General features: G+C 38.8%; 2 protein-coding genes across 3 annotated transcripts in view; both read right to left on the bottom strand.

Moving 5' to 3' along the window:
• Window positions 1-5,192: 5,192 nt before the first annotated feature.
• LOC118818468 (extracellular calcium-sensing receptor) lies at window positions 5,193-23,130 on the bottom strand (the record flags this gene model as incomplete). The annotated part of the gene is given in 8 exon segments (XM_036585728.1): window positions 5,193-5,261; window positions 5,263-6,098; window positions 9,523-9,646; window positions 10,584-10,793; window positions 12,168-13,001; window positions 14,104-14,380; window positions 18,692-18,898; window positions 23,072-23,130. Coding segments are annotated over 8 exon segments (2,616 nt in total), but the record flags the coding sequence as incomplete, so codon positions are not given.
• The window catches only part of plch1 (phospholipase C, eta 1), a 167,054-nt gene continuing 163,356 nt past the window's right edge, over window positions 22,590-26,287 (bottom strand). For both annotated transcript variants that reach the window (XM_036584664.1, XM_036584663.1), the window contains one exon: window positions 22,590-25,525. In XM_036584664.1, coding sequence (XP_036440557.1) covers window positions 23,133-25,525 — 2,393 coding nt within the window. In that variant the 3' untranslated portion in view covers window positions 22,590-23,132. The remainder of the gene's footprint in view (window positions 25,526-26,287) is intronic.

Consider the following 26,287-nt stretch of genomic DNA (forward strand, 5'->3'; position numbering starts at 1 on the left):
TTAAAAAAATAGAAAATAGCCTACTCTAAGCATTGTCATATGGTATGAGGAGTGAGGTATGTAGTACTAATTTTTATGTGCAGGTGTTAAAAATGGCAAGTTAGGTTTTATGTGTATTTTGTAGCATTGTGAAGTCTTTTTTACTTAGCATTACTCACCTCGGTGATGCTAAATAAATCTTTTATGACAGTAGATTGGTCTTAACAGTCACCGACTTATAGTCTATATGCTGAAGTCAGTGCGGAGAAGATTCAGTATTAAGTTTCAGGGTTCAAGCAGTCATTAGGCTTGTTTTATCAGGACTTTTCCCCTACTTTGTTTTGTGCTGACCAATCTAAAGTTAACTTTTTCCTCAGTCAGGTTTAAGCACTCCACCCATACTTGAGTCTGCATTAATCAAATGAATTGTGGTCCTTCAAAAATCATGGGTCTTGATTGAAGTGAACTGTGGTTCCGTTCGCTGCTGGTGGGAGCACTTTTTTAGAGGTTCTGCACCAAACAAGGAATTCAGCATCAGGACACATTTTCCTGAGTGCACGTCTGCGCTGCACTGTCCAATTAAAATGTGTCCGTGGGCCATATTTGGCCCTGGGACCAGACTTTGGACACCTGTGGTGTAGATTACTAAAAAGTGCATTGTCCAGTTAACCACATTTTTACAGTTTTTATTCTGGAAAAGCAGAAAGTGATTTTGTACCTGTTTTTGTGTTTTATGTTTTTTGTGATTCATATGTTATCCATGTCATGTGATTGCTTTATTGATGATGGTTGACTGTCTGACTGGGGAGCCCAGAGGTCAAGCTTCATGCTGTGGTGGCGCTGGCCACTAGCCACCCCTTGGCTATACCCCTCTTTTTGAGACCTATTATTGCAATTATTACATACTCTCATCCTGTAATTCTTTTGATGACTATTACACTTTCACACTTGATACATTAACAAATTAACTAATATATAACTTTTCATAGCTATATTTGTTTATAGTATAATTCAGTGAATTTTCATTCATCCTTTTTGCACAAGGGTCATTCCACACCAATTAGTTTTTTAGTTATGATTAAAATTGATTAAAAGTATGCTCCACATGGTCCTAAATTGCATCTTGAGTGTTTAACTGAACTGAACTGACCCAAAATATTAATTAAGTATTAATAAAATAGTAAGTATAACACTTCACTTCAAATCAACTGGTTTCACATTAATAAATGTCTACAAGATGTTTATTGGAGGATGTCCTTTTATGTCAGTTTGTGTAATGTTCATTTTTATTGTTGAGTCCGTTATTAAAATTATTTTTGCACATTATAGGTTTTTAAGTAGGCTTACTATTTCTACATTTCTAGTCCATTCTTTTTATTACTAAGAAAGAAAGACTCTCCACTGGTGTCCCACAAGGCTTGGTGCTGGGTCCTCTTTTCTTTTCACTACACATTCATTCTCTTGGTGATGTAATATCCTCTCATGGCCTTTCTTACCGCTGCTATACTGATGACACCCAAATAGTGCTTTCCTTCCCACCTTTTGATACCCAGGTTTCCAGTTGCATCTAAATAGGTCTGACTGATATCTCTTCATGGATGGCAGGCACCCACCTGAAGCTTAATCTTAGCAAGACTGAGCTGCAATTCATACCTGGAACTGCAGGTCTCGCCATCTCATTCGAGAACTTCTTGGCCGTTCCATCTGAAGACTTGGGGTGCTTCTAGACGCCCAGTTATCCTTCTTAGCTCAAATTACTAATCATGCAGGTTCCTCCTTTACAACATTTGGAGGATTCAACCTTTTCTTACTCAAGAGGCCACCCAGGTGCTTGTTCAGTCTCTTGTCATCTCAAAGCTTGACTACTGCAACCTGCTCCTGGCTGGTCTACCTGTGTGAGCCATCAGGCCTTTGCAACTGATCCAGAATGCAGCAGCACAGCTTGTCTTCAGTTTTCCTAAGTTCACTCATGTCACTCCAGTGCTGCGGTCCCACCACTGGCTTCCTGTAGCTGCCAGCAATAGATATTAAACCATAATGCTTGCCTTCACAGCCAAAAATGGCTTAAACCTCCATCCTTTAAGATGCATGGAAGACAAGCATCAGGACTCTTCTATTTCCAAACACCCAGGTGGTGGAATGAGCTTCCACTGTCCGAACAGCAGACTCTCTCACAGTGTTCCAATGCAAACTGAAGACCCATCTCTTTGTGAAGCACTTAAGAGAGCATTAATCTTAGTGTGTATTGAAATACATTATATTGCACTGATGCTGTTTAACTCTTCATCTTTCTTTATAGATATTAGGACTAGCTTTAGTTTCTGGCAGTGTCTACGCTCAAAGGTAGTTTTTACTAGGTATTTGTACTAGCTAGGATATATTTTCTTAGTGGACAACTAAGTACTTTTGTAACTTTTAATAAGAGCGAACTAAACTTTAATTTCTTTTTTGAAAGAAAAGGGTGGTAATATGAGAAGTTTCTAAATGTACTGTACAGTACCCAGTCCACGAAGTCCATATATACAAACTAAGCTGCGAAAATAGCCATTTTTTAATGTGCTATTTTTGTGCTGTCATGACAATGAACACATTTACACATATCTGCCTTTTGAGCCTACAGGAGTATTTCAGCCTGGACTGCTTTTTAAGGGAGGCACAATCCAGGACAGCCAATCAGAACAGTGCTCCTTTACCCATCTTAGTATTAAAGGCAGATAAACAAAAATAGCCTGTTTACTTCTAATGGATAAAGAGAGGTGGTCATGTAAAATTGAATTTAAAAAATGTGTGAGATGGACCTTTTAAATTATAAAGATTCGCAAAGGGTAAAATATAATATATCCTCCTAAGCCAAAGAGGCAATAGCCTGTGAAATTGAAATCACATCCCAATGAACCATGTTTTATTTTTATCCATTTTAACGCATTCAGCCTTCAGGCCTGCCACATTATTCATAACCGTGTTAGAGAAATTAGAGGAATCAACAGCCAGACTGTTATTTCAATAATGTCTGTGTGCCACTTGAGTGGCAAGCAAATATTAACACGGATCTAACAAACATTTCCCCATCTAGTTTTTAAAGCAATAACGTCTCTGATCCTCTTAATACGTGTATACATAACCTTAGTAATTGAAGACAATTAGAAGTCTCTGTGAGCAGCAAGAGTAATTGAATGATTTAATCACTGAATCATTACACACTTAAAGCTCCATGAAATCTAATGAAAAGAGGAAATGAGCCAGGATGGAAAAAGTGAGAGGCACAGAAAATAATTCTTTATTGGTCTAATGTGCTTACTGCTGTAATTGCCATGATTCCGTCTTGCCGTCTGTCATTATTAAGAATAAAGATAATGAGCCTGTTGAATTCCCTACCAGAAAAAAACAGCATAGACCAGCACGGCTGGTTACCAGCAAAACCAGCATATATTGTGTTTTGGATACTGACATGCTCACCAACCAGAATGATGATGCTGGGTGAGCCAACACCAGACCAGCTAGACCAGCATAAACAAACTTAGACCAGAATCTATGCTGTTTTTTCAGCAGTGCTGTTAACTGCATTTCATACAAACAGAGCACTTGATTTTATTTGATATATAATTATTTTTTATATAATTACATATTGCATACCCACACCTGGAAAGACCTACATCATTGTATAAAAGAGCTGTGATATCTGCTAGTTGTTTGGTTCCTCCACTAAGCAGTGAAACAATGGTTTTAAGTAATATAACTGTATAAAAGCTTATTTATCCTTCTGCAAAGATGAACTTAAACCTGGTTTTTAAATGTATTGGCTTTGATTGGCAGAGCTATGCACCAGGAAAACACAGATCCAGTAGCATTGGGAGCAAGACAAAACCCAAACACTCGACCCCAACTAGCACAAAATCAATGAAGCAGAAGACTGGCTGGCAGAAAAGTTGCAAGGTTACAAACATTCATGTGATCCATCCTTAAAATATAACCAAAACAAAGCGAGAGAGACATTCCTCTTTGTTTTCTGGAACGTAACATCATGCTGTGTCTGATCCACTCAGACCAGCACAACACACACTAACACACCACCACCACGTTAGTGTTACTGCAGTGCTGAGAATGATCCCCCACCCAAATAATACCTGCTCTGTGAGGGTCCTGACCACTGAAGAACAGGGTAAAAGCGGGCTAATAAAGTATGCAGAGAAACAGATGGACTACAGTCTGTATCTGTAGAACTACAAAGTGCACCTATATAGTAAGTGGAGCTGATAAAATGGACAATGAGTGTAGAAACAAGGAGGTGGTCATAGTGTTGTGCCTGATCGGTGTATAAGTATAAAACATTGAGAAATAGAAGCTTCGGCAAAAGTTCTGCCAGGAAGACTCTAATGCAACATTGCAGGCCTACAGTACACTTGTCTTTAAATTGACTCTGCTGTTCTTCCGCTCTCAGGTTTCCCCTTTCCTCCCCACCACTACCAGTTTGGTCACTGTCTGATTGTCCGTGACTTGGCCTGCTGTCTCTATCCAGCAGGATTAGCGAGGGTCTCTACGCTCCAAGACCTGGACTGAGGACGGGGCCTATGCCACAGACTCTTTAATTTCAAGTGAATTGTTTATCTTTCAACTTGTAAAATCCCACTGAGCAATAATAAATGTCTTTCTTCATGCCTGCCTCCTGAGTCTTTTTGCCAAAAATGAGATACTGAGTTTTCTTCTAAAATTTAGATCTGTATTTAGAAGTATTAAATAGTATAATTACACCATTCATTTTTATTGGAGGTTGAATTTAATACAAACATATTATAATACAATCATTTTTTTATTCACATAGCTTTCCAAATTAATTAATGAAATGGACAATGTCAAAGCAGTCTTTTTTAACAGATTATTTTCCCAAAATTAAATTATGAACATTCCACATGGACATGATGTGAAGAATACACAATTAATAACGACACAAAATGTTTATCATATCATTGCTTTGTCTGAGGCTGTTTAAACATCCCATGCATAATTATTTGATTTATTAAAAAAATTAAAAATGCAGAATGACCTTTGACAGTTTTATTACTAGTGAAAAAGCACTTAATGTAGCACTGTTAACACTAAGACCTTTCTCTATTGCAGAGGTCTTCAAATCTGGCCTTTGAAGCCAGTTTGCAGTCCTTGATTTTGTATTCACTGGTAGTTAACTGAGGTATAGTAAGCATTCGAAGACCTCTGCCCTATTGTGTTTTCCCCATGAGAAACTTCTTGGTGTTGTTTTCTGGTCTTAGTAAAATAATGTAACATTTTCGGTGCAAATATGCAGACCAAGAGGCCAAAACTGGAGGCCAGGATGGCAAAGATCTCAACAGCGACACTGTACTTTCCTGGAGAGCTGATGTATGCTGGTACAAACGCAATCCACACTGCACAGAAGATCAGCATGCTGAAGGTGATGAACTTGGCCTCATTGAAATTATCTGGAAGCTTCCGGGCGAAGAAGGCCAGTAGAAAGCAGACGGCAGCCAGCAGACCAATGTAGCCCAACACCAGGGAGAAGCCCACCACTGAGCCCACCATACATTCTAATATGACTTTTGACCCTTGAACACCAAAGTTGCGATTAGGTAGAGGTGGGCTAAGAGACAACCATACAGCACAGATCATCACCTGGACACAGGTAAAGAACAGAACACTTCCTCTCTGCTGTCCCAGTCCAAACCACTTCATAAGGGCTGCAGATCCAGGCCTTGCTGAACGGAAGGCAACCAGAACCACAATGGTTTTGACCAGGATGCAGGAGATACAGAGAACAAAGCTGATTCCAAAGGCTGCTTGCTGCACCCGGCATGACCATGGTGAGGGTTTACCCACAAACACCAGCGAACACAGGAAGCAGAGTTTGAGCGACAGCAGGAGCATGAAGCTCAGCTCTGAGTTGTTGGCCTTGACAATAGGAGTCTGCCTGTGGTGCACAAAAACAACAGCTATGGCCGCTGTAGTCACGGCACCAAACACAGCGACTGTCGTCAAAGTGATTCCCATGGTGTCGTTGAAGGAGAGATACTCGACCTCACGTGGGACACACGCTGTCCGGAGACTGTTGGACCAGAATTCTGGAGGACAGCGGTGACATTTGGACGAGCCTTTAAAAAGATAATCAAAAGCATTAGTCACAGTTAAAGGTTTCATTGACCAGTGCATACCTGTTGACCTAACCCTAATGGAAAAGAGTTGGGAATGGGAGGCAGACGAAAACATGAACAGTCACCCCCTCAGGAAGATCCCTTCATAATTAATGTCAGCTATAACTCAGCTTTTCCTTATTTTTCTTTTATTGCTGTCATTTCATATTTATTATTCAATGAATTTTTTAGCCAAATAATCGTGGCTGATTCCATCCACTAGCAAGCTCTTCCCAATGTCATGACGCTGCCAAGCCGGGAGGGGGAAGTCCAGCATGTACTTCCCCTCCAAGTCAAAGCTTATCGCTAACACAATGTCAGCGAGTGATGAGGGGGAAGGAGATCTATCCTACACATCCAGAGAGAGAATTTCCAATAATGTTCTTTTGATATCTGAATCACGGATGGCTGTGGCATCGCTGGGATATGACTCACAATCTCCTGATAATAGTTCCAAAATTTAGATGGTTGCATCAGGAGCAGTCGTTGTGTCTTTACAAAAGGGCTGTCACTGGATGACAGGAGATGGCGGGAGGAGGACGACAACAGCCTCAAGAGGCGACAGGAGGACAATGACAGCCTCAAGAGGCATAAATACGGCGCCTGAGCTCTGCCTGCTGTTCTGCAGCGAGGCCACTGCACTATGCCTGACGCTTGATCCTGGTGGCTGAGCTGCAGAGCAGGGTGGTGACAGGGAGGCGGAGCAGTGAACTCCTCATATCCTCACACCTCTTGCTAATGTCATCGTTCTCCCGCCGCCACTCACAGCTGTCGCGCTCCTCCTGCCATCTCTTGTTGCTCTCGTCAGTGAGCGTTCGGGCACGGGCTTACCACCACCTCTCACAGCTCTCAGCAAAGACCAGGTTTAAGCGCCTGGCACAAAAAGTTTCTAAAAACCCCCCCAAAAAAAGAGTTAAAAATATTTTAAAATGTAGAGAAAGTGAGATTCTAACAACCATGCATAACCTGGTAGAACACCAGAACTGTCTCCATCAGATAAACAGCACTGAAAGCTTTCATCTTTGAGAGATCAAGCTCCACACTTGCTTCAGATCTGAAAAAAGTCTATATGTGTTTCTATCCATCCTTCCACTGTGAGATAACTCATTGCTATAGGTCTGAAAGGATGTGTAGAAGTCCTTACCAAGAGAAGGAAATAAACAAAAAAGAACAGCAAAGATAGTAAAAAGCAGAGAATTCTAAGACTGAACTTTGGAATTGTGGAAAAATATCCCTGCAGATTTCTTTAAAAAATGAAAGCTAGTCTCCCAAAAATTATGGAAGTAGTAATAAATGTAAAGGGTGGATACATTAAATACATAAAAATGTCCTAATGCTGAAAATGCATGTCTTATACTTGAAGGCCATTTTGATAGGACATTAAATAAATGAAAGATAACCCCTGTTTTTTGGTGGTCAGTTACCGTGACCTGTGAGCAGGCCCAGAATTTTATTAGAGCTTAAGAAAAACTGAGCCAATTCGAACTGTAGCCCTTGTAGTTAGTGAACAATAATCCTTAAGATTTTTAGGAGTTAAATGTCAAAAACAACAGTGAAATCAGCATTCTCTTGCCTTTAGACTGAAGGGTCAGTATTGGCCAATACTGCTGCGTAGTGCAATTCAAATAGGTATAGCTGACCCCAGTATTGGCTGCAGCATGCCAGCATTATATGAAAAACATTTTGTTTGTTTTGAGCGTGTGAAGTCCTGTGATATTTCTGTGCATGTTTGTGAGAAGGCAGCAAATGGAAAACTGTGAGTCTCACAGGTAAAATGTGAGACTTGGCAACATGCGAGGGCTGTCCACAGCTAGTCTGGAGATCTATTCTCTGCAGAGTTTAATGCTCACCATTAATCTAACATAATACAGGCAGTGTTGATCAGTGTAGTGTAGGGTTAAAGCTTTAGAGTCTTTAAAATGTTTTTGGCCTTCTCCTGTATTTTGGAGATACTTGCTTTTCTTTTGACAATGACAATACACTAGAGATTACACTTTATACAACTCTTTATATTTAGTTTGAAAAAACAAAAAAAACTCCACCAATTTTTCCAAATTTCTACATAATTAAATCTCACAATGTTTTGGTCTCAAATGTTAAATCAACACTATACTGAAGATATGATGACAACAGTAGATAACTCACTCACATCTTCAGAAGACACGTGCTTCACCAAATTTTGACTAAGTTCTCTTTAAATACTCTTTTAACATGTTCACAATCATCAGATTCATTCGTTCGGGAAAGGAGTCCGGAGCAAAACCCATGTTACAATTGTTCTTCCACACATTATGCACAATTACACATTTCCACCAAAGAGGTCTTCAAATCCTCAAATCTTACATAGTGTAGCTTTAAACACTTAAGATATGAACAAAGTAAAAATGTTAAATGCTCCACTCTAGAAAAACTGAGTCAGAATTGTTTATCATCTCTCCCTCCCTCATTAGATGAGATGGCTAGGAATGTACTGCGTGATGCCTGAGATGCTGTTTTACAATAGTTTAGAGATGAGCATGTGAAGCACGTTTTAAATACTCTAGTGGAGATGTACTTGGAGGACATTGTAAAACAAAAAAATATCAAAGGACTTTTTTTTCAGATTTACCATTGTTTTACCATTATCAATATTACATACACTGATCAGGCATAACATTATGACCACCTCCTTGTTTCTATGCTCATTGTCCATTTTATCAGCTCCACTTACTATATAGGTGCACTTTGTAGTTCTACAGTTACAGACTGTAGTCCATCTGTTTCTCTGCATACTTTGTTAGCCCCCTTTTACCCTGTTCTTCAATGGTCAGGACCCCCATGGACCCTCACAGAGCAGGTACTATTTGGGTGGTGGATCATTCTCAGCACTGCAGTAACATTGATGTGTGGTGGTGTGTTAGTGTGTGTTGCGCTGGTCTGAGTGGATCAGACACAGCAGTGCTGCTGGAGTTAAAAGGTTGCTAACAAAGTATGCAGAGAAACAGATGGACTACAGTCTGTAACTGTAGAACTACAAAGTGCACCTATATAGTAAGTGGAGCTGAATAAAATGGACAACGAGTGTAGAAACAAGGAGGTGGTCGTAATGTTATGCCTGATCAGTGTATAAAAGCTCAGAACAAGACATTGCCACCCCTGGTTCCTATCACCACTACAAATGTGGTGGAGTCAATAAACAGTCTGTAAGTACAACTTTACATCTAACCACTCTGAGTGACTTTGTTTACAACAAAAAGTAGAATTCCCCATTAATATGCAAATGTTGCAAACGATGCAGTTGATACATGATTTTTTTCGTGGTCTTTCTGTAAAAGTAACATTAGACTTTTTAGGGGCTTTACTTGCTGGTGAAATTAACAGCAGTCAATTTAGTGGCCATTGATACCTGTGATGTTGCTGAATTCACCTTCAGCACAGGGCAGGCAGTCGAAGCAGCACACTGGCAGGCCCTTCTTTATGGCTTTACGTGAGCCTGGAGAACATTCAGTAGTGCAAACAGACACAGGCACCTGAAAAAAGCACCAAGAGCAAAACATTCTGGTAAGTTTGATATGTTTTTAATTTCTTCTTTGCAAAGAAAATATAATGCAATTTAATGAAACTGAACTCATGCAAATCTAAAAGAAGTCTTTTTCCAAGTATATGAGTACATGAACATAAATAAACATTAAACTACAATAAGTGCAACACCTTATTTCGAGAGTCCACTATATACGATATGTAGATTCTCACCTTATATTTAACTAACATTGAACTAAATGTAAATCAATTGCAAATGAGCATTAAGTTGAATGCAATGCATTCTATCAAATGTAAACCTAAACCTAACCCTAATTAGAACTTTTTTCCAAAATCTAAACCTGACCTTCACCCTAAAACTGTTGTTAACTAAGTTTCTGCTGACAGTTTGTTAACAATTTAAACATTTGTAGTAGGGTCATATAGTTATTGCCACGTTTGCTTAAAAATGTATGGTCATCAGACAGATGTTTAGATTTAGACTCTTTTACTCTCTGTCATAGAGTTGCATGCAAAAGTTTGGGCACCCCTGGCCAAGTTTTCATTTTGTTAATTTTTGAAATGAAAAGGAATTAACACAACCTCTACAACAAACTATTTAAAAATAGTTGCCTTTCTGGCCAGCATACAAACAGTTCTACCTCTTTTTCTTCCATATTTTGCCTAGACTTCCACAGTGTCCCTTAACTGTCATTTCTTAACAACATTTCAGACAGTGGAAATTGCGAGACGGTGTCCAAGCTTTTGCACATGCCACAATTATGATTTTTTTTTCTATGTTTAAGTTCATCAAATATTAAGTAACTGTGCTTTAGTGTTTGCAGTTGCTGCAGAGGTTCGTCTTTTCACTTTAAAAAATCAACAAAATATGTAATTTGACCAGGGGTGCGCAAACGTTTGCATACAAATGTATGCAAATGCATTCACCTTGTTTGAATCGCCTGGCCAGCTAATAGCAGACTCATTAATAATGAGCTGAGAGCCCTCCACTCGGCCGATAGGGACGTACTGCAGTGTTCCTCCGGGTCCTCTCTGCCAGTTCACCAGGTCGTAGACCGCTGGGGTCTCCCCATCCAGAAAATAAAATTTCTCCCCAAGCTGAGTGGTAAAGTTTACCAGCTTAAGGTGCTCCAAGAGCTACAACAGGAGAGAAGGAGAACACCTCTTCTTGATATTTTCTTGATATTTTCAAATCAAGTAGCCTAAGACATCACCGTTATTATTATTATTATTATTATTAGTAGTAGTAGTAGTAGCAATAGTACTATTTAATAGTACTTAGTACTAGTGCTTAATATTATTGAGAAGCACAGCATTTTATCCCTTGGCCTCACCAGTTTAACAGAATTAATAATTTTATATCATTTTATTGTTTTTCTTCATCAATATTCTTTATTCCATTAACCTGCATGCATTATGCAAATACATTATCATTAGAAATCTCTGTGGTGTCATCCAATCCTGATCCTAGTCTAGCCATTGATCTGTAGGCTAATAAGTACAACCAAGCCTTTCAGCCAGTAAAGTAGAAGCCAAACTGAGGTAAAGTACCTAGATACCCAGGTAGCTAACTGTATCTTTTAGTTTACTGTCTTTATCTGATGAGTCACATCTGTCGTTTGAGTAATAAGATCGGCTTCCTAGCAGTAACGTTAGCTATCTGGCTTTACTGCTTTCAGCAGCCAATGAAAATCCACCGCAAAGCAATAATATTTTGTTCAAAAGTTCTTCCCACTTTCATGTTACATCATCAGAAGAGATTTATCTAGTCTTTAAAAGAAAAATCTCATTCCAGAGTCCACTGCAGCACTGGGAAAATTTGTCATTTTCTCTCGAAAGCTTGAAATGATCTCTACTTACAGTTCAAGTCAAACTAGCATGTAAAGTATCAATAAATAATCATAGCAAAATATGAATGACCAGAATGACTTATAAAACATTACTCTCTGTCTTACAGTTGTATGCAAAGTTTGGGTACTCCTGGCCAAATTTTATGCTGATTTTTGAAGTAAAAAAGAAGAATTTGAAACAACTCCTGCAGCAAACTATTTTCAAAAATAACATTTTTCTGCCAATGTTAATGCACAGTTATGACTAAACCTTCCTGCAGGTCCTTTGGTGTTATATGGGTGTTTTGCTTTGCCTTTCTAGCCAGCATATGAGCAGTTCTATCTGAGAATTTTCTTGGTCTTCCAGATGTTGCCTTGACTTCTACATTTCCCCTTAACTGCCGTTTGTTAATGACGTTTCAGACAGTGGAAATATGATTTTATTTTTATATATTTTTAAAGGTCATCAAATATAAAGTAACTGTGCATTAATATTTGCAGATTTTCTAAAAATAGTTTGCTGCAGAGGTATCTCTTTAAATTCTAAAAATCAACAAAACATGTAATTTGACCTGGGGTGCCCAAACATTTGCACACGTTTGCGTACAGCTGTGTGTAAGTGCAGTCTCCTCATTTGAATTACACTATGTTCAAAAGACTATCGTAAAAAACATAGCATTACCTGCTCTGTAGTGATGTTGTCTGGGGAAGAGCACCCTGGGGTCAGGCTGGGGTCAGAACTGTTAGGTGCAGTGCAGGCCAGCAGAGAGTGAAGCGCATAGGCGGCCGCATAAACAGCCAGGTATACGTTGTAGGTGACCCGCAGGTTGGAGACATCCGTAACGCCATTCTGAACCCCCTCCAGACTCTCAGTCCCACTGCAGCTGGGTAGGCCACTCTGAGATCCAGTCGACGAGTTCTGCAACGGGCTGCAGCCAAACGTTCTCTCCCATAACACCCTAAGAAAGGCATCTTGAGGGTAACGGGATGGATTGAGCTGCCGCAGGTGCTTCTCGAATCCTGGGATAGAGGCACTCCTGATAGCCACACCCAGTGTGCCTTGCGCGATGGTGTAGAGTTGAGGGTTGCTAAGGAGACGGCCACTGGTACTCCAGATCTCGCTGGCTAGGAACTGGCGGTCCGTCACATTCCTACGAACAAGCTCAGTGAGGAACACCTCCACGTCGACGTACCAGGCGAACACCAGGATCACGCGAGCAGATGAGGCCTGCACGGCTGATGCGGCACGGTCCACGTCCTTGGCTAGCCGCTCCCGGAAGAGGGTCCTGACAAAGGCCAGGCAGATGCCGGTGCCTTTCGTCTCCTCCTGAAACACCTGGACAGCCAGGAGCCCATAGTCGTTGTCTGCCACCACAGCGCCCACCCAGGTCCAGCCGAAGCGTTTGGCCATCTGAGCCATGGTGCGCGCCTGGTACGCGTCGCTGGGGATGGTGCGGAAGAAGTTAGGGTACTCATGTCTGTTACTGAGGCATGCGCATGTGGCCAGATAGCTGATCTATAAAGGAAAAGGGTTGACAGAATATTAGAAACTCCCAAACAGTCTACATTTTAATCTGTTCCACCTCCCAACACAGCTGGGCCAAGCAACAAGAGTTCTACAGCCCTCGCCTGTGAGTTTTAATTGAGTCTCCATCTGTCCTCTAAGGGAGCCTGTTAGTCCGTCTCAGCTTGCACTTCAGTTACATAGATTTCTTCATGTGTGATGTTATATAACTTTTTCATTCATTCTTTTTAAAGCATCTACATCTATGTTCAATATTTTCAGTTACATTAAAACTGCCAGTTTGGTGGCAGTTATAAAATGTTTATAACATTTTAGTCTGCACAACTTCACATGTTTCAAATAACTAAGAGGACACTAAGAAGTTGTAAATAAAAATTAAGAATTTACAGAAAAATGAATTGTTGTAGAAGATTCTAAAAAGCTGAATAACAACAATTAAATTAATACTAAATATAATTTGTAGTTTATCATTAATGAAGAATACAATTAATTTCCAGAATTTATCATATTTCAAAAGTGTAAATCAAACATCTTGAGAAAAAATTAATGTATATAATAAGAGTATATTATTAATCAATCAATAACCTCTTACAGAATATTCTAATGTTTACAGAATTCTTGAAATATTCTAAAATGTCTAAAAAAAACCTTTTGGTTTGTAAAATTAAAATCCAAATTGTATAAGTTATTATTGCATGACTCATTATCCATGATTTTGTGATATTACTATTTATTTCGTTTTTTTTTACAGCTTGTTGACATTCTATCAGTTATTTGCTCCCTGTTGAATATGTCAATCATTCCATACGTTCATCTGCAATATATTTTTTTTATATTTTATGTTATTGGAAGCATTCACAACTTTTGTATATACAGTATTCCACAAAATTTGGACACTCCCAATCAAATTATAGTTTGTTTTTTTTTTGCCTTAGTGCACAATCTCTGTATTAAGAAGTGTGTTCTCTGCAGACGATGTGCTAACATTTCACTTTTTCACATGAAAAGTCATTTGACTGGGGTGCCCAAACTTTTACATGTGACTATCTTCCTCCCACCTGCATTCTTTTCTATTTCCTAGCATGATACTCACCATAGGCACATGCAGAGGGCTGAGACTTTTGGAGAGAATGATGGACTGTGTGGACGAGGCGTCTCCAATGATCAGCTTGACCGGTCTGGTGGTCTCGCAGGTGCCGCTGCCACCACTGATCATGGACATGGCCGCTCTCAGAGAGAATGGGTGGCGCGTGCAGCTGTCTATGATGCGGTAGCCCAGGCTGACCCCCGGCAGCAAAGAGGGGTTGTTGTTGATCTCCTCCACGGCAAAGACGACAGCCTGAGCCCACTGCACCGGACTCTCCTGAAAACTGACCCAGCCATGAAGACGGTTAGCACCTCCATGAGATTAGGCTTAAATGCAGATTACTCTTTCTATTTTTCAGTCAAAATTATTTAAAATATCTATTTCTTACAGCAATCTCAAAATGTAAAATATTAGATATGCTGCATACATTTAAAGGGGAAGTCCACTGATTTTTCAAAGTTTCTGCAAAATTAAAGCGTTAAGATTAAACAAGGTCTTTCAGTTTGTTTTGATGTAAAATGCTCTGTTCAAGAGAAATTTGCAGAGTCAGAATTATTCACAGTGGTGGTGATAGGAACCAGACGTCTGAGTCCTCTAAAAGCATGGTCACAGGAAGTTATTACATGAAATGGTTGAATGCTGTCGGATGCTGATTTATTAATAGTGGAGAGGTACATGCAGGGCTTTATAAGGCAAAAGTAGGATTGCTAGTTGTTTTGGACAGTAAAAAAAATGGCTATATTTGTGTTGTAGACATTATAATCCCTGGTTCCTATCACCACCACTGTTTCTCACAATGAACCATTTCACATCAAACCACTCTTTACATCTCAATGATTCTATTTTGAGATATTTTTACTTGCTAAGATGTCATTTTCTACAGTGCTGTAAACTGAACACAGGGAAAAATTGCAACACAATCACCATGACAAGTACAATAACATGCTTTTTAATTCGATATATCGCTGCTGTCGGAAGAAAACCTTGTATTACCATTTTTATCATTTTTCAGTTTTTGACTTAGTTTGAAAAAGCCTGTTGCTTTTTACATTGTGTGTAAATTTCGTGAACAATGGACCAACAAAATCAGCCCAAAATGACTTGGAAAAAATTCTGGTTCCATTGACTTACATTAAAAGTAAAGTATGTTTTTTCCTTCTCTTGTAAAGTCATCATTTTGGAGATACGAGGTTTTCTTCTGACAACAGCAAAATATTCTTAAAGGCTATAGGTTCAAAACTTTTCAAGGCATGAATCATTGTGTATAGTTTAACAATCAGGAACAAATAAAAACTAAAAAAATACTTTCCTACAGTTTCTGTTTGCTGTAGGAGGCTAAAGAATCACTCCATCAATCAACTTTTATTTTTTCACCTCAGAGAACATTGACCATGTTGCTGAGCTGATACAGGAAAAGGGATTGATAATGCGTAAGAACATATAAAAATAATAAAGGTTAATTTTATAAATAAAATGATTCAAATCAGGTAAGTATAAAACAGAGAAACATTAATAATTAAAATTCATGAAAAAGCAGCAGAAAATATAAAACTAATTAAAGTGTAACTAAAATGTAAAAGTTAATCAAATCAAAAGAAGATAAATGAAACAAAAGGAGGATAAGATCAAAGAGGAAACTAAAATGAATTAAAGTGACTGAAATAATAATAGCAATAATAACAAGAATAACAATATGAATAATAACAAGTAAATAAATAAATAAATGGGAAAAATTAAATAACTAAAATAATGAAAAAATAAGACAATAATAGCAAAAATAAATTAAATTAAAAACTATTCTTGAGGCTAAAGAATGAAGGCTGTTGACCTCAAACAGTCTCATAAAATGACTTAGGCAAAGAACAGTGGAGACAAATGAGCGAGGCAAAAACAGACGCTGTTGTGCAAAACACAAGATATAAACATAAACATATTCATAAATGTACAGCAGTGTCCATAAACCTAAAACCACAATGAAAATCTGGGATACTTTTCAATTAAACCTGGAAATGAATGACAGAAAATTTTAGACTTAAAAAAAATGAAAACAAAAAAGCTTTTGACCAGTAAAATGAAGAAGAATATTCAAGATTCTACACTTTTTCTACCTGTAGAAATTTTTTACACAATGTAAAGGGCAGCTGGTGTTTTCAAATGATATCAAAATGAAAAAAAAACAAAACAACAAAAATCATAATGCAAGGTTGCATCTCGACACAAAATATTGATTGTTTCAACCTTGTGAGGTATCAAATATGCTTTGCATCTCCCACACCCTCACTAATCATGTTCACCAAGATGTCAAAAATATAGAGACATGTTTAGAGGTCCAAAAGCCCCCACTCTAATGACACCTGTTGTTGATATTGTGAAAATATGTAAACACAGCCTACACATGGACCTAACTTAAATATTAGATTTTCTAAAAATTTAGTGAACAATTTCTTTTTATTTACTGAGTTTAACATGTTGGGAAAAAAGCACGAACTATAAAATGTCATTTTTTTTTAAATAAACAAAAGCAAATAAACAACTAATTGTGCATTAAACATCTAAAATTTGACCAGTAAAATGAATGAATATTCAAGATTCTGCACTATTTCTAGGTCACTATTCAAACTGAAGCAGGTTTGCGACTCTGACCTTAACACCTTTAGAACACGGTCATTGTTTTTTAAGTCTTATCTCTTTCACTGATGCTTGTGTTCAGGCGACTCTCAGGCAGATTTGATCTCCTCATCAGGAGCTTTTAAACAAAGGAGTCTTGTTCGCATGCATTTCATCAATAAAACAAAATGGGGACATAAAGTACCAAATACAAAATATTTCAAAGATTCTACTGTTTGCTGATATTGTTATGCTGATAATATAATTTGTAATAAACAACTGTGTTACGTAAGAAAAGAATGCAAAATTGAAACATTTTCATTATCGGTCTCCGACTTTTGAACCCCCTGTATGTAGTGTCTCACTTTAGTTTTTTGATAATGTAATCATGACTATGAATCAAACAACAACAAATAAATCCATCTGTTTTGAACGTTAATGGCATTTGTTATTCTTTGCTGGGCTGTTTGTGCAAATCGGCCAGTAATTTGATTGTCTTGAAATTTTAAGAGCTTTGAAAGTCAAACACTGAGCAAAGAGCAAATAGTACGATGTTAGATGAACAACACAGGGGGTTCGAATCTGAGAAAACAAAGTGGTCCTCCTTGGGTGCTCAGTGTATCCACCTCCACACATGAGCGCACATGTTCAGAGATCCGAAGGACATGACACGTACAGAGAATGTTAGCTGGTTATTTACATCCCAAGACAGTAAGGATAATGAATGAAAATTGTCTGCACCACAGGTCGCCTTAGTTTCCCTTCTCTTTATACTGATTCAATACATGAAGGGATTAGTAATGAGTGAATGAGCGATACAGGTGGGTTAGGTGAGGAAAACACTAATTAAGTAGAGCCCAGGTCCTACAGGGCCACAGTCTGGCTCTGCTATACATCCAAAAGGCTTGTTCCAAAACACTATGCACACAAAACCCATGTAATACGATATTTACACACATTTTAAAAGCATGCTGCAAAGGGACACAGTGACCCTTGTGGTGCCTTATAGACATTTTTAAACTTTTCTACACTTTTCATTGAACTTTGTCATGAAATATGTACATTTTAAGCAAAGAAACCAAAATAAACTGTAAGAATAATGAAACCTTTACAAGAAAAAAATAAAATATTCTATACAACTTATAATGGAAGCTAATTAAAAAAAATCCAAGCAATTTTGGAGCATTTCTTTTGGTTCATTGTGAATTTTTTACACAATGTAAAGGGCAGCTGGTGTTTTCAAATTAAATGAAAATGCAAAAAAACCAACACAAATGATAATGCGAAGTTGCATCTCAACACAAAATATGGATTGTTTCAATCTTGTGAGGCATCAAATATGCTCTGCGCCTCCTTCACCCTCAATAATCATGTTCACCAAGTGGTTAAAAGTTGTAGAGACATGTTTAGAGGTCCAAAGGCAAAATTCCCCACTTAAATGACACGTGTTGTTGATTTTTTAAGTGAAAATCAGTAAAGACAGCCTCTACATGGACCCAACTTGAATATTACATTGTCTGCAAATTGTAGTGCACAACTGGTATGTATTTGCTGAATTTGACATATTGGAAAAAAATAAAACACAAACTGTAAAATGTGCCATAGCCTTTGCGCAGCCCATATGTTATGTTTTTAAAATAAAAGCAAATAAACAATTAACTGTGCATTAAAACATTTAAAATTTGACCAGAAGTGCCCAAACTTTTGAAAATAACTGTATGGAAATAGCACAAACCAGGACCTACAGTAGTTGAGCTGTTATAGCAGTGAAGACTTTTTGAAGAGTTGTCACACTTCATCCACTCAGATGACCAGCAAGTGAAAGCTGCTACTGAAAGAAAAGGTTTTAGTCAAAAAAAAGTGGGCATGCATCAAGATGTGATCAGCACCTGTTGAGCTGACTAAAGACAAAACAGCTGAATATGAGACCAGACAACGTTAATCTTCATCACCGTCTTTGGTTGTTAGACATTGGAGACTGACTCACTCGGAGCACGGCTGCAGGTAAGGCTCTTTGGTGAAGCTCAGGTCAAGCACGTCTGGCAAGATATAGACATTGAAGAGTGCTCCAATGACCACATCCCCATCCTGAGAGAGACCCACAGTGTCCAGATGCTGTGCGCCGTCCAGGTACACACACCTCTCCTCCACGGACGTCCCCACAGCAGCCTCGCATACTGGCCACAGCAGGAGTGCCAGCGCAGGCAGGTATGAGGGGAAAACTGCAGCAGACATGAGCTCTAGTGCTGCCTCACTGGCCTGCCCTCTTCTGCCTACACACAGCATGTGTGGCTATTTCTAATACCCTCACAGTCCTGAGAGATCAGCAGGAAAAAAACAAGAAGCCGCTTCTGAGTCCAAGAATTACAGATAATTGCTCAATAGTTAACGATTATCACACGGCTGAGTGGAGATGCAGTGGGATTTACATATATATATAAATTTTAATTAATGTGACACGCTTTTTTCCAAATAATTTTAAACCATTTCTATAATTGCAACTACACCATAATAGCAATAAGGAAAATGTATTAACAATAAAGAGCAACTAGAGTTGTCAAATTATGCAAAACATGCAAATATATAGAAATATAGATGTACAGTATGCAAACGTTAGGATAAATTATATGTTGTGTTCATTTTCTAAGTAACATCATCTACTGAAAACACTTTCTGTTCATTTTAATATGTAATTATTGATTATTTACTGAATTTTAAAAAATAATAAAATGTGGCCTGTGCAAATGTTTATATTTTATGTTTTTAATGTGTTAACACACATGAAAATAAAATAATAAGAAATTTTGCAGTAAAATTTGTCATATGTAAGCGTGCTCTCTGTACAGGAAGTGTTAACTTATTTCCACTTAGAAAATTAACAAAACAAGTCATTTAACCTGTGGTTGTTCAGACTGTTGCAGATGACTGTATTGGAACAAAACTTCCAAAATGCTCATTTTGCAGGAGAAGTAAAAACTTCTTTAAATTTTATTCTATTTTTTTTTTTTGTTGTTGTTACTCTCTAATTGGCATTACTGCAATGTGTTCAAAAACCTTGTATCTTCATTTTTGACGTTTTTCTGTTTTTGACATAATTTGAAGAAACATGTTACCCTTTACATTGTGTGTAAATTTCATGATGAATGGACTAAATGAAATGGCCCAAAATTGCTTGGTCAAAAGTCTGGTTCCATTGACTTACATTAAAAGTAAAGCAGGTTTTTTCCTTCTCCTGTAAAGTTACCATTTTGGAGATACAAGGTTTTCTTCTGACAACAGCTATATATATATATATATATATATATCTGCTGTTGTCAGAAGAAAACCTTGTATAGAAATAGTGTAAAATTACTCTGAATAAAGCATGTCACATTAATTTCAATTTATATAAATTATGGCAAGCCAGACAGGAAATGTTTTATGAACGTTGGTATATATACAACGAACTTTGATATATATGGAATGAACATTGATATGTATACAGTGAACTATGCAAAAGTTGGTTCACGCATGGTCAAGTTACAATGTTTCTTTTCTAAGTAAAAATAAGTTCTCATATTCTCTACAGGGAATGTAACATACTGGATGTTGAATTGCTGAATTTAGCATAAAACATGAAATGTGCCCTGTGCAAATGTTATGGCACATTTGTTTTATTTTTTTTTTTTAATATGATGTATTCTGCTGACATATAGGATTTGCACAGTAAAATATGCAGAGAAATACTATATTTAAGTGTGTTCTCTGTAGAGGGTGTGTTGACATATTTTCACTTAGAAAATCAACAAAACGTGAATTGACAAGTGTTCGAAGTTTTGAATTCAGCTGCATCTGTTTCTCATTAGCTGTATTTATTTATTTATTTATTTATTTGTTTGTTTTCTTGTTGTTGTTTTAGATTACTTGTATCTGTTACATACATTCTTGTAAACACTAGGGCGTGGACCAAAAGAACAAAATGTTATGACACAACAACTCACTGACAGTGTGCTCCAATGAACAATACTATATTTTGTAAAACATATGTTTTAATAATTAGCTTTAAAAGTTTTCCAAGAACAGTATACAGATTATAAAGACTTGAGTTTTGGTCACTTCAGTTGAAAAATGTTACTAAAACTACATTTAACGTCAATTAAATCATTTTGGTTTATTTAATTATTTAACATTACGTTACATTCATTATAATTTTCCAAGTTGGGCTCAAGTATGTATCATGTTCATACACCATATAACATTTTGATTTATGACAGTTGTTGTAACATCACATGATTATAATTCATGTGATTAATTTTTGCCTAAGAGAGACAGAGAGAGCAAGAGAGAGAGAGAGAGAGAGAGAGAGAGAGAGAGAGAGAGAGAGAGAGTGAGAGAGCGAGAGAGAGAAAGAGAGAGAGAGAGAGAGAGAGAGAGAGAGAGAGAGAGGGAGTGAGAGAGAGAGAGAGAGAGAGAGAGAGAAGGAAAGAGAGAGAGAGAGGGAGTGAGAGAGCGAGAGAGAGAAAGAGAGAAAGAGAGAGAGAGAGGGAGTGAGAGAGAGAGAGAGAGAGAGGGGGGAAAGAGAGAGAGAGAGAGAGAGAGAGAGAGGGAGTGAGAGAGAGAGAGAGAGAGAGAGAGAGAGAGAGAGGGAGTGAGAGAGAGAGAGAGAGAGAGAGAGAGAGAAGGAAAGAGAGAGAGAGAGGGAGTGAGAGAGCGAGAGAGAGAAAGAGAGAAAGAGAGAGAGAGAGGGAGTGAGAGAGAGAGAGAGAGAGAGAGGGGGGAAAGAGAGAGAGAGAGATCAAGTGGTATAGTGTTAAATTTGTATGAGAAATGATGGAACAGATCTCAAAACGAGTCAAGAAAAAACAATTCATTTAATGTCAAACAGAATTTTATTGCATTTGTAGGAAAATGCTCATAGACATCTGATGAGCAACCATAAAAAGAAAGACTGTCTGGATGCCCTTTAACACAGAAACTAAAAAACAAACCTCAGCTTTGTCCAGTCCGTAACCCTACCTGTGACTGGCTCAGGCTAGTCCAATGCTCCCTTTTTTTAAAGAAAAAAAAAAAATCAGACCATTAAGTATCATTTTTTTGCTATCTGTATCAAAGCAATTACAAAAATAAAACTTTAACCTCACAGTTTTTTTTTTCCTTGAATATGAAGCAGTGTTTATCTTTAAATTCATGCCTAAGAGAGAGCAAGCAAATCAGAGCAGGCAGGTTTCTCTTCTGTGTTGCATGGAATAAAGCAAAGAGTTCTATGCAAAATCAGGGCACAGACATATCTACCCATCTGTGCATAGTCATGCTGAACATGTCCACGGTCCACATGCTGTTTCTGTAACACCACAGTTCGGTTTCAAACTTAAAACCCATAGGGCCTTAAATAAAGGCAAATTTGCCAAAACCTAGGTCAATTTGCCAACGTTTGTACAAAGAACACAGACTTACAAATAACAAAAAGAGGCGCAGGAAGACTGAATAAGAGAAAAATAGAAGACCAAGACAAAATGCCTCCCAACAACCATTATAAACTTGGTTATTTTTTTTTCCTTTACAGTAAATACTCATTTCAAACAAGAACATTTACACGCATGACAATTAGTAGATAAACAGTGATAAAAGTAGTTTGATACAGTAATAATTTGGTGTAGTGCATCTAGGACCAGGAACTCACTGATCAGGATATGCTGTACTATTTACACAATGCTGGAAGCTTCAATGTAGGTCATTTTCAGTCACTGTACCACTGACAGCAAGCTGGTAGAGTGGTGAAAGTACAGCCTTAGAGAATGAGTGCGTATACATGCACTCAATAATCTGATCATAATCGGATTTCTGCAGTTATCCGATTATTCAAATGGTCACGTAAACACCATACTCCAATCTAGAAATCCGATTAAGAAATCTGATAAAGAGAGCTGGATTTTAGCTCAGTAATCAGATTTCTCAGTGCATGTAAACTCTTACTCTGATTTCTATCGGATTTCTCAGTCTGCGCATACGCAAGAACAGACGGTGGATGTTGCAAGACGCAGCAAAACACTGTTGGAGCGACGCTGAAACCAAACACGAAATAAAGGATTTGAATATTCTTCATCTTCAAGATGATGTTAGTTCATATTTTCAGAGAAAGTGGCGCAACGTTTGAAAAAAAAGCTGCGGTATGAAGTTTGAGTTTTACGTTATGTTTACTCCATGTCTTCTTCTGTAAGTCTATTGGCTGGTTGCAATGCAGAAATCTGATTATTGCCTGACTCATGTAGACCCAGAGTTTCCCCGTTATCTCATTAACACGATGATCAAATTACTGACAAAATCTGATTTTCTGCAGTTATCAGCTTATTGAGTTCATGGAAACACACTCATTGAGAAACATTTTATAACTGGAAGTGAATTCACAATGGTAGCAAGTACATGTACAGGCAAAACAGGAAACTCCAAAGTCAAAGTCTTAACAAGAAGTAAACCTCAGGCTCTGAGGTGGGGCAGGAATCAGAGGGAAGCACAGCGTCATCAGCATAACATTGATCTCTGTAGCTATAACGCAGTGTTGTGCAGGAACCCTCAGGCAAACCCCGGTCCTCCAGTTCCACCTGCTCCAGGTACCCGGCAATATAGGAGCCAGTGGAATGCCTGTTGATAAGGAGATTTTGAGCAGAAGCTGGTTTATTGCGGAGCACTACCTCCGGGGCACTGCTCACAGGTCTTTTGAGTGCCTCTTGCTGTCTCTCTCTAGCACGGCTGGCTATGTGACGTACACGACTCTGACTGCGAGAGGATAGTCTACGTGACAGAAAAGGAGGAGGGCTCTCCTGATCCTCTGTAGAAAGTGCAGAACTGACTGGAACTGGAGGGCGCACTGAGAGAGGCTTGGGGGTGGGCTGAAACTGAGGGGGGATAGAAAGGGGGCAGTCAGCCTCTTCTAATGTTACCAGTTTCCGAAGCTGTTCAGTCAAGGGATCTGTAGACTGCGACCGATTGGCCATCCCTTCCATTCGTCTCTGGTTGCGCATGGCAGGAGTAATAAAGCTGCGGCTGATGACCTTGTACTTGCTCTGGAAGGTGCAGGAGATGTCCTCAGATGTCAAGTCACCCAGGCTCTTGGACTTACAAGGACTAGGAGACTGGGCAAGATAGATCCCATTGTAGCCCTCTGGAGCAGTTGGTTTTAAGGCTTGGTTTTGTTGCATGGACTGAGAATATTGCTTTGGAGGACCAAATCTAGTTTCATATTCTAGAGAGCTATACATCATATCACATTCAGACACAGGTATGTGTGAATTCCTCTGTGGTGGAGGGTCACTGACTTGATTCCTTATAAGACATTCCGAGGATGAATACCCATTCTGGAAGCGCTGTGTCCTGCAGGTCAAGCCGTTCCTGTCCCTGGTCTCCCAGTCGCTGTCATTGGAAATGTTACTGTTGTACACACCAGGCTGAAACTTAGGACTGCTAAACTGATCTGACTGGGGCTTGCTGATAGGGTACCGATGCTGATGCACACTACCAGAGACAAGAGGCTGGTGTGGTGAAGGGCGCTGGCAAGGTCTATAAAAGGGTGATGACTCCGCAGAGTGTGAGTTTGTAGTGGGTTTATATATAGATTTGCTTGATGGAGAGGGTACATAGAGATTTTGGAAAGTGGGTGATGGATTATATGTTGGTCTGTGGAGTGGAGAAGACTGATTTGAGAGCCCAAGATCACTGTTCCACTGACGGTCATGATGTGAGGGTACCAGGGTCATGGAGATATCCAGAGGATCCCCATCCACATTGATCTCGACTTCCATCAAGCTACTGCTCGCTGAGCCATGACACATAAGAAAACGATCTGTGGCTGTGCTGTTTATTGAGTTCTCTCTATAACCTCCACATCCCCAGTTTCTGGAAGACCCAGTAGACTGGTACTGGTTTCTAAACCTTTCATCTCTATATGGTATCCAGCCCCCATTATCTTCAGTTCCCTTTCCAAAGGGCAATTTGTTGGGCGAGGAACCGCCACTACCACCTGGGGTATTTAAGTCATTGCAGAGAGTACGATCAGGACTATCGTACATAGAGACAGGAGAGAGCACCTCCTCATCTAGAATTGTAAAAGCAGCTGCTTCAGTGGTCTCAGGACTAGAAGGGAGAGATCTTTCAATAGGCTGTGGGACTTTCTGGGGAGATTCCTGTATCATTTTTAGTGGCGTGCTGGAAAGGTGGCTGCTTGTTGGTGGGATGGACAACTTAGAGGGCCGTGAGCTTGAGGACAAATTTAGATGACTTTGTTCAGCAGTGACTTCAAACTGACCAATTAGAGCTGATATGGACCCGCAAGTGTCATAACCATTGCCGAGGGAGACTGCATCAATGAGGCGGGAGAGGGCACTGTCCTGTAGGGACATCTGACTCTGCTGGTGGGACTGGTGCACTGTGGGTGGAAGTGGGGACAGGGCACAAGTGCCTGAAGAGGAAGAATGGAAAGCTGTGTTGGATATTTTGTTATTTTTGGGGGAGTCTCTTTGGTGCCTCTCTGTTTGCAAGCTAAGATGACAGTCATGTTGCTCAGAAAGACTTGAAAGACTTCCTGTAAGCCTTTGAGAAGGAGTAAAATCATCAGCTTTGGTTTTTTGGGTGAAACCATGGTCTAGGGGTTCTGTAAGGACATTGTCAGTGCTAGTTTCACCTCCTCCTCCTATGACCATATAAGAGGTCTCACCCGTTTCATCAGACTCAGTTGTTCTGTCCTGGATGACTTCTATAGGGAGGGTATAGTCATCAAGGTCTTTATGGGCAGACGTTTCAATGAGGAGATCCAAAGATATAGACCTGGGCCTCTCCAAGTGGATTGAATCTGTTGGAGACAATGCGGTAAAGAAAGAGAGTCAGCAACTGGCACAGAATCTCAGACACCTCCAACAACACCAAACTCAACACAAGCCACTCTGCACACAAGGACAAATGGAATGTTCCACCAAGTACGACTGTGAGAGGGGGGTTTGAGAATGAGACCAAATGAGACCATCAAATATTTTTTTGCTGTTATTTTTTATCACTAATTTTCCAAAATAATCACTTTGGACAACATGATCAGATATAGGTTTTGTTTCATATATGATAAAAAAAACAGTAAGAATGTCTCTTTTTTAACATCGAGAAATCAAAAATTACATCAGTGAACAGATGTAATACTGGAATGTTTTGGATGAGGCAACCTGAGTAAGGCTTGTGGATTACCTGTAGGGGTTTCCTAGTCAGTTTTCTACTATAAAGAGGAACAACAGTAAAGACAGAACAAGACAAAAGCAAGTTAAAGTATTGAGGAAGAAAAGCCTGCAAGTCTGAATACTTCAAAGCGAGCGTTAGAAGAGAATAACAAAACAGTTGGCTGAAAAACAATGAAGAGCATGTGAAATGAGGAGTTAGGTAAAAGAAACAGCAGTAATTTGTGCAAAAATGTTTAGACTAGGACTGTCAAACATAATACACTATTAATGCATTGTTGACACATTAATAACTCTGTGTATCTATGATAGAATATGTGATTGTAGCCGTCTCGTTCAAAAACAGCTTTAAAATGGTTTTAGAAGTGACACCTTCAGCACCCTAGGCAGAC

This window comes from Colossoma macropomum, unplaced genomic scaffold (assembly GCF_904425465.1).
Source record: "Colossoma macropomum unplaced genomic scaffold, Colossoma_macropomum, whole genome shotgun sequence".
Lineage (NCBI taxonomy): Eukaryota > Metazoa > Chordata > Actinopteri > Characiformes > Serrasalmidae > Colossoma > Colossoma macropomum.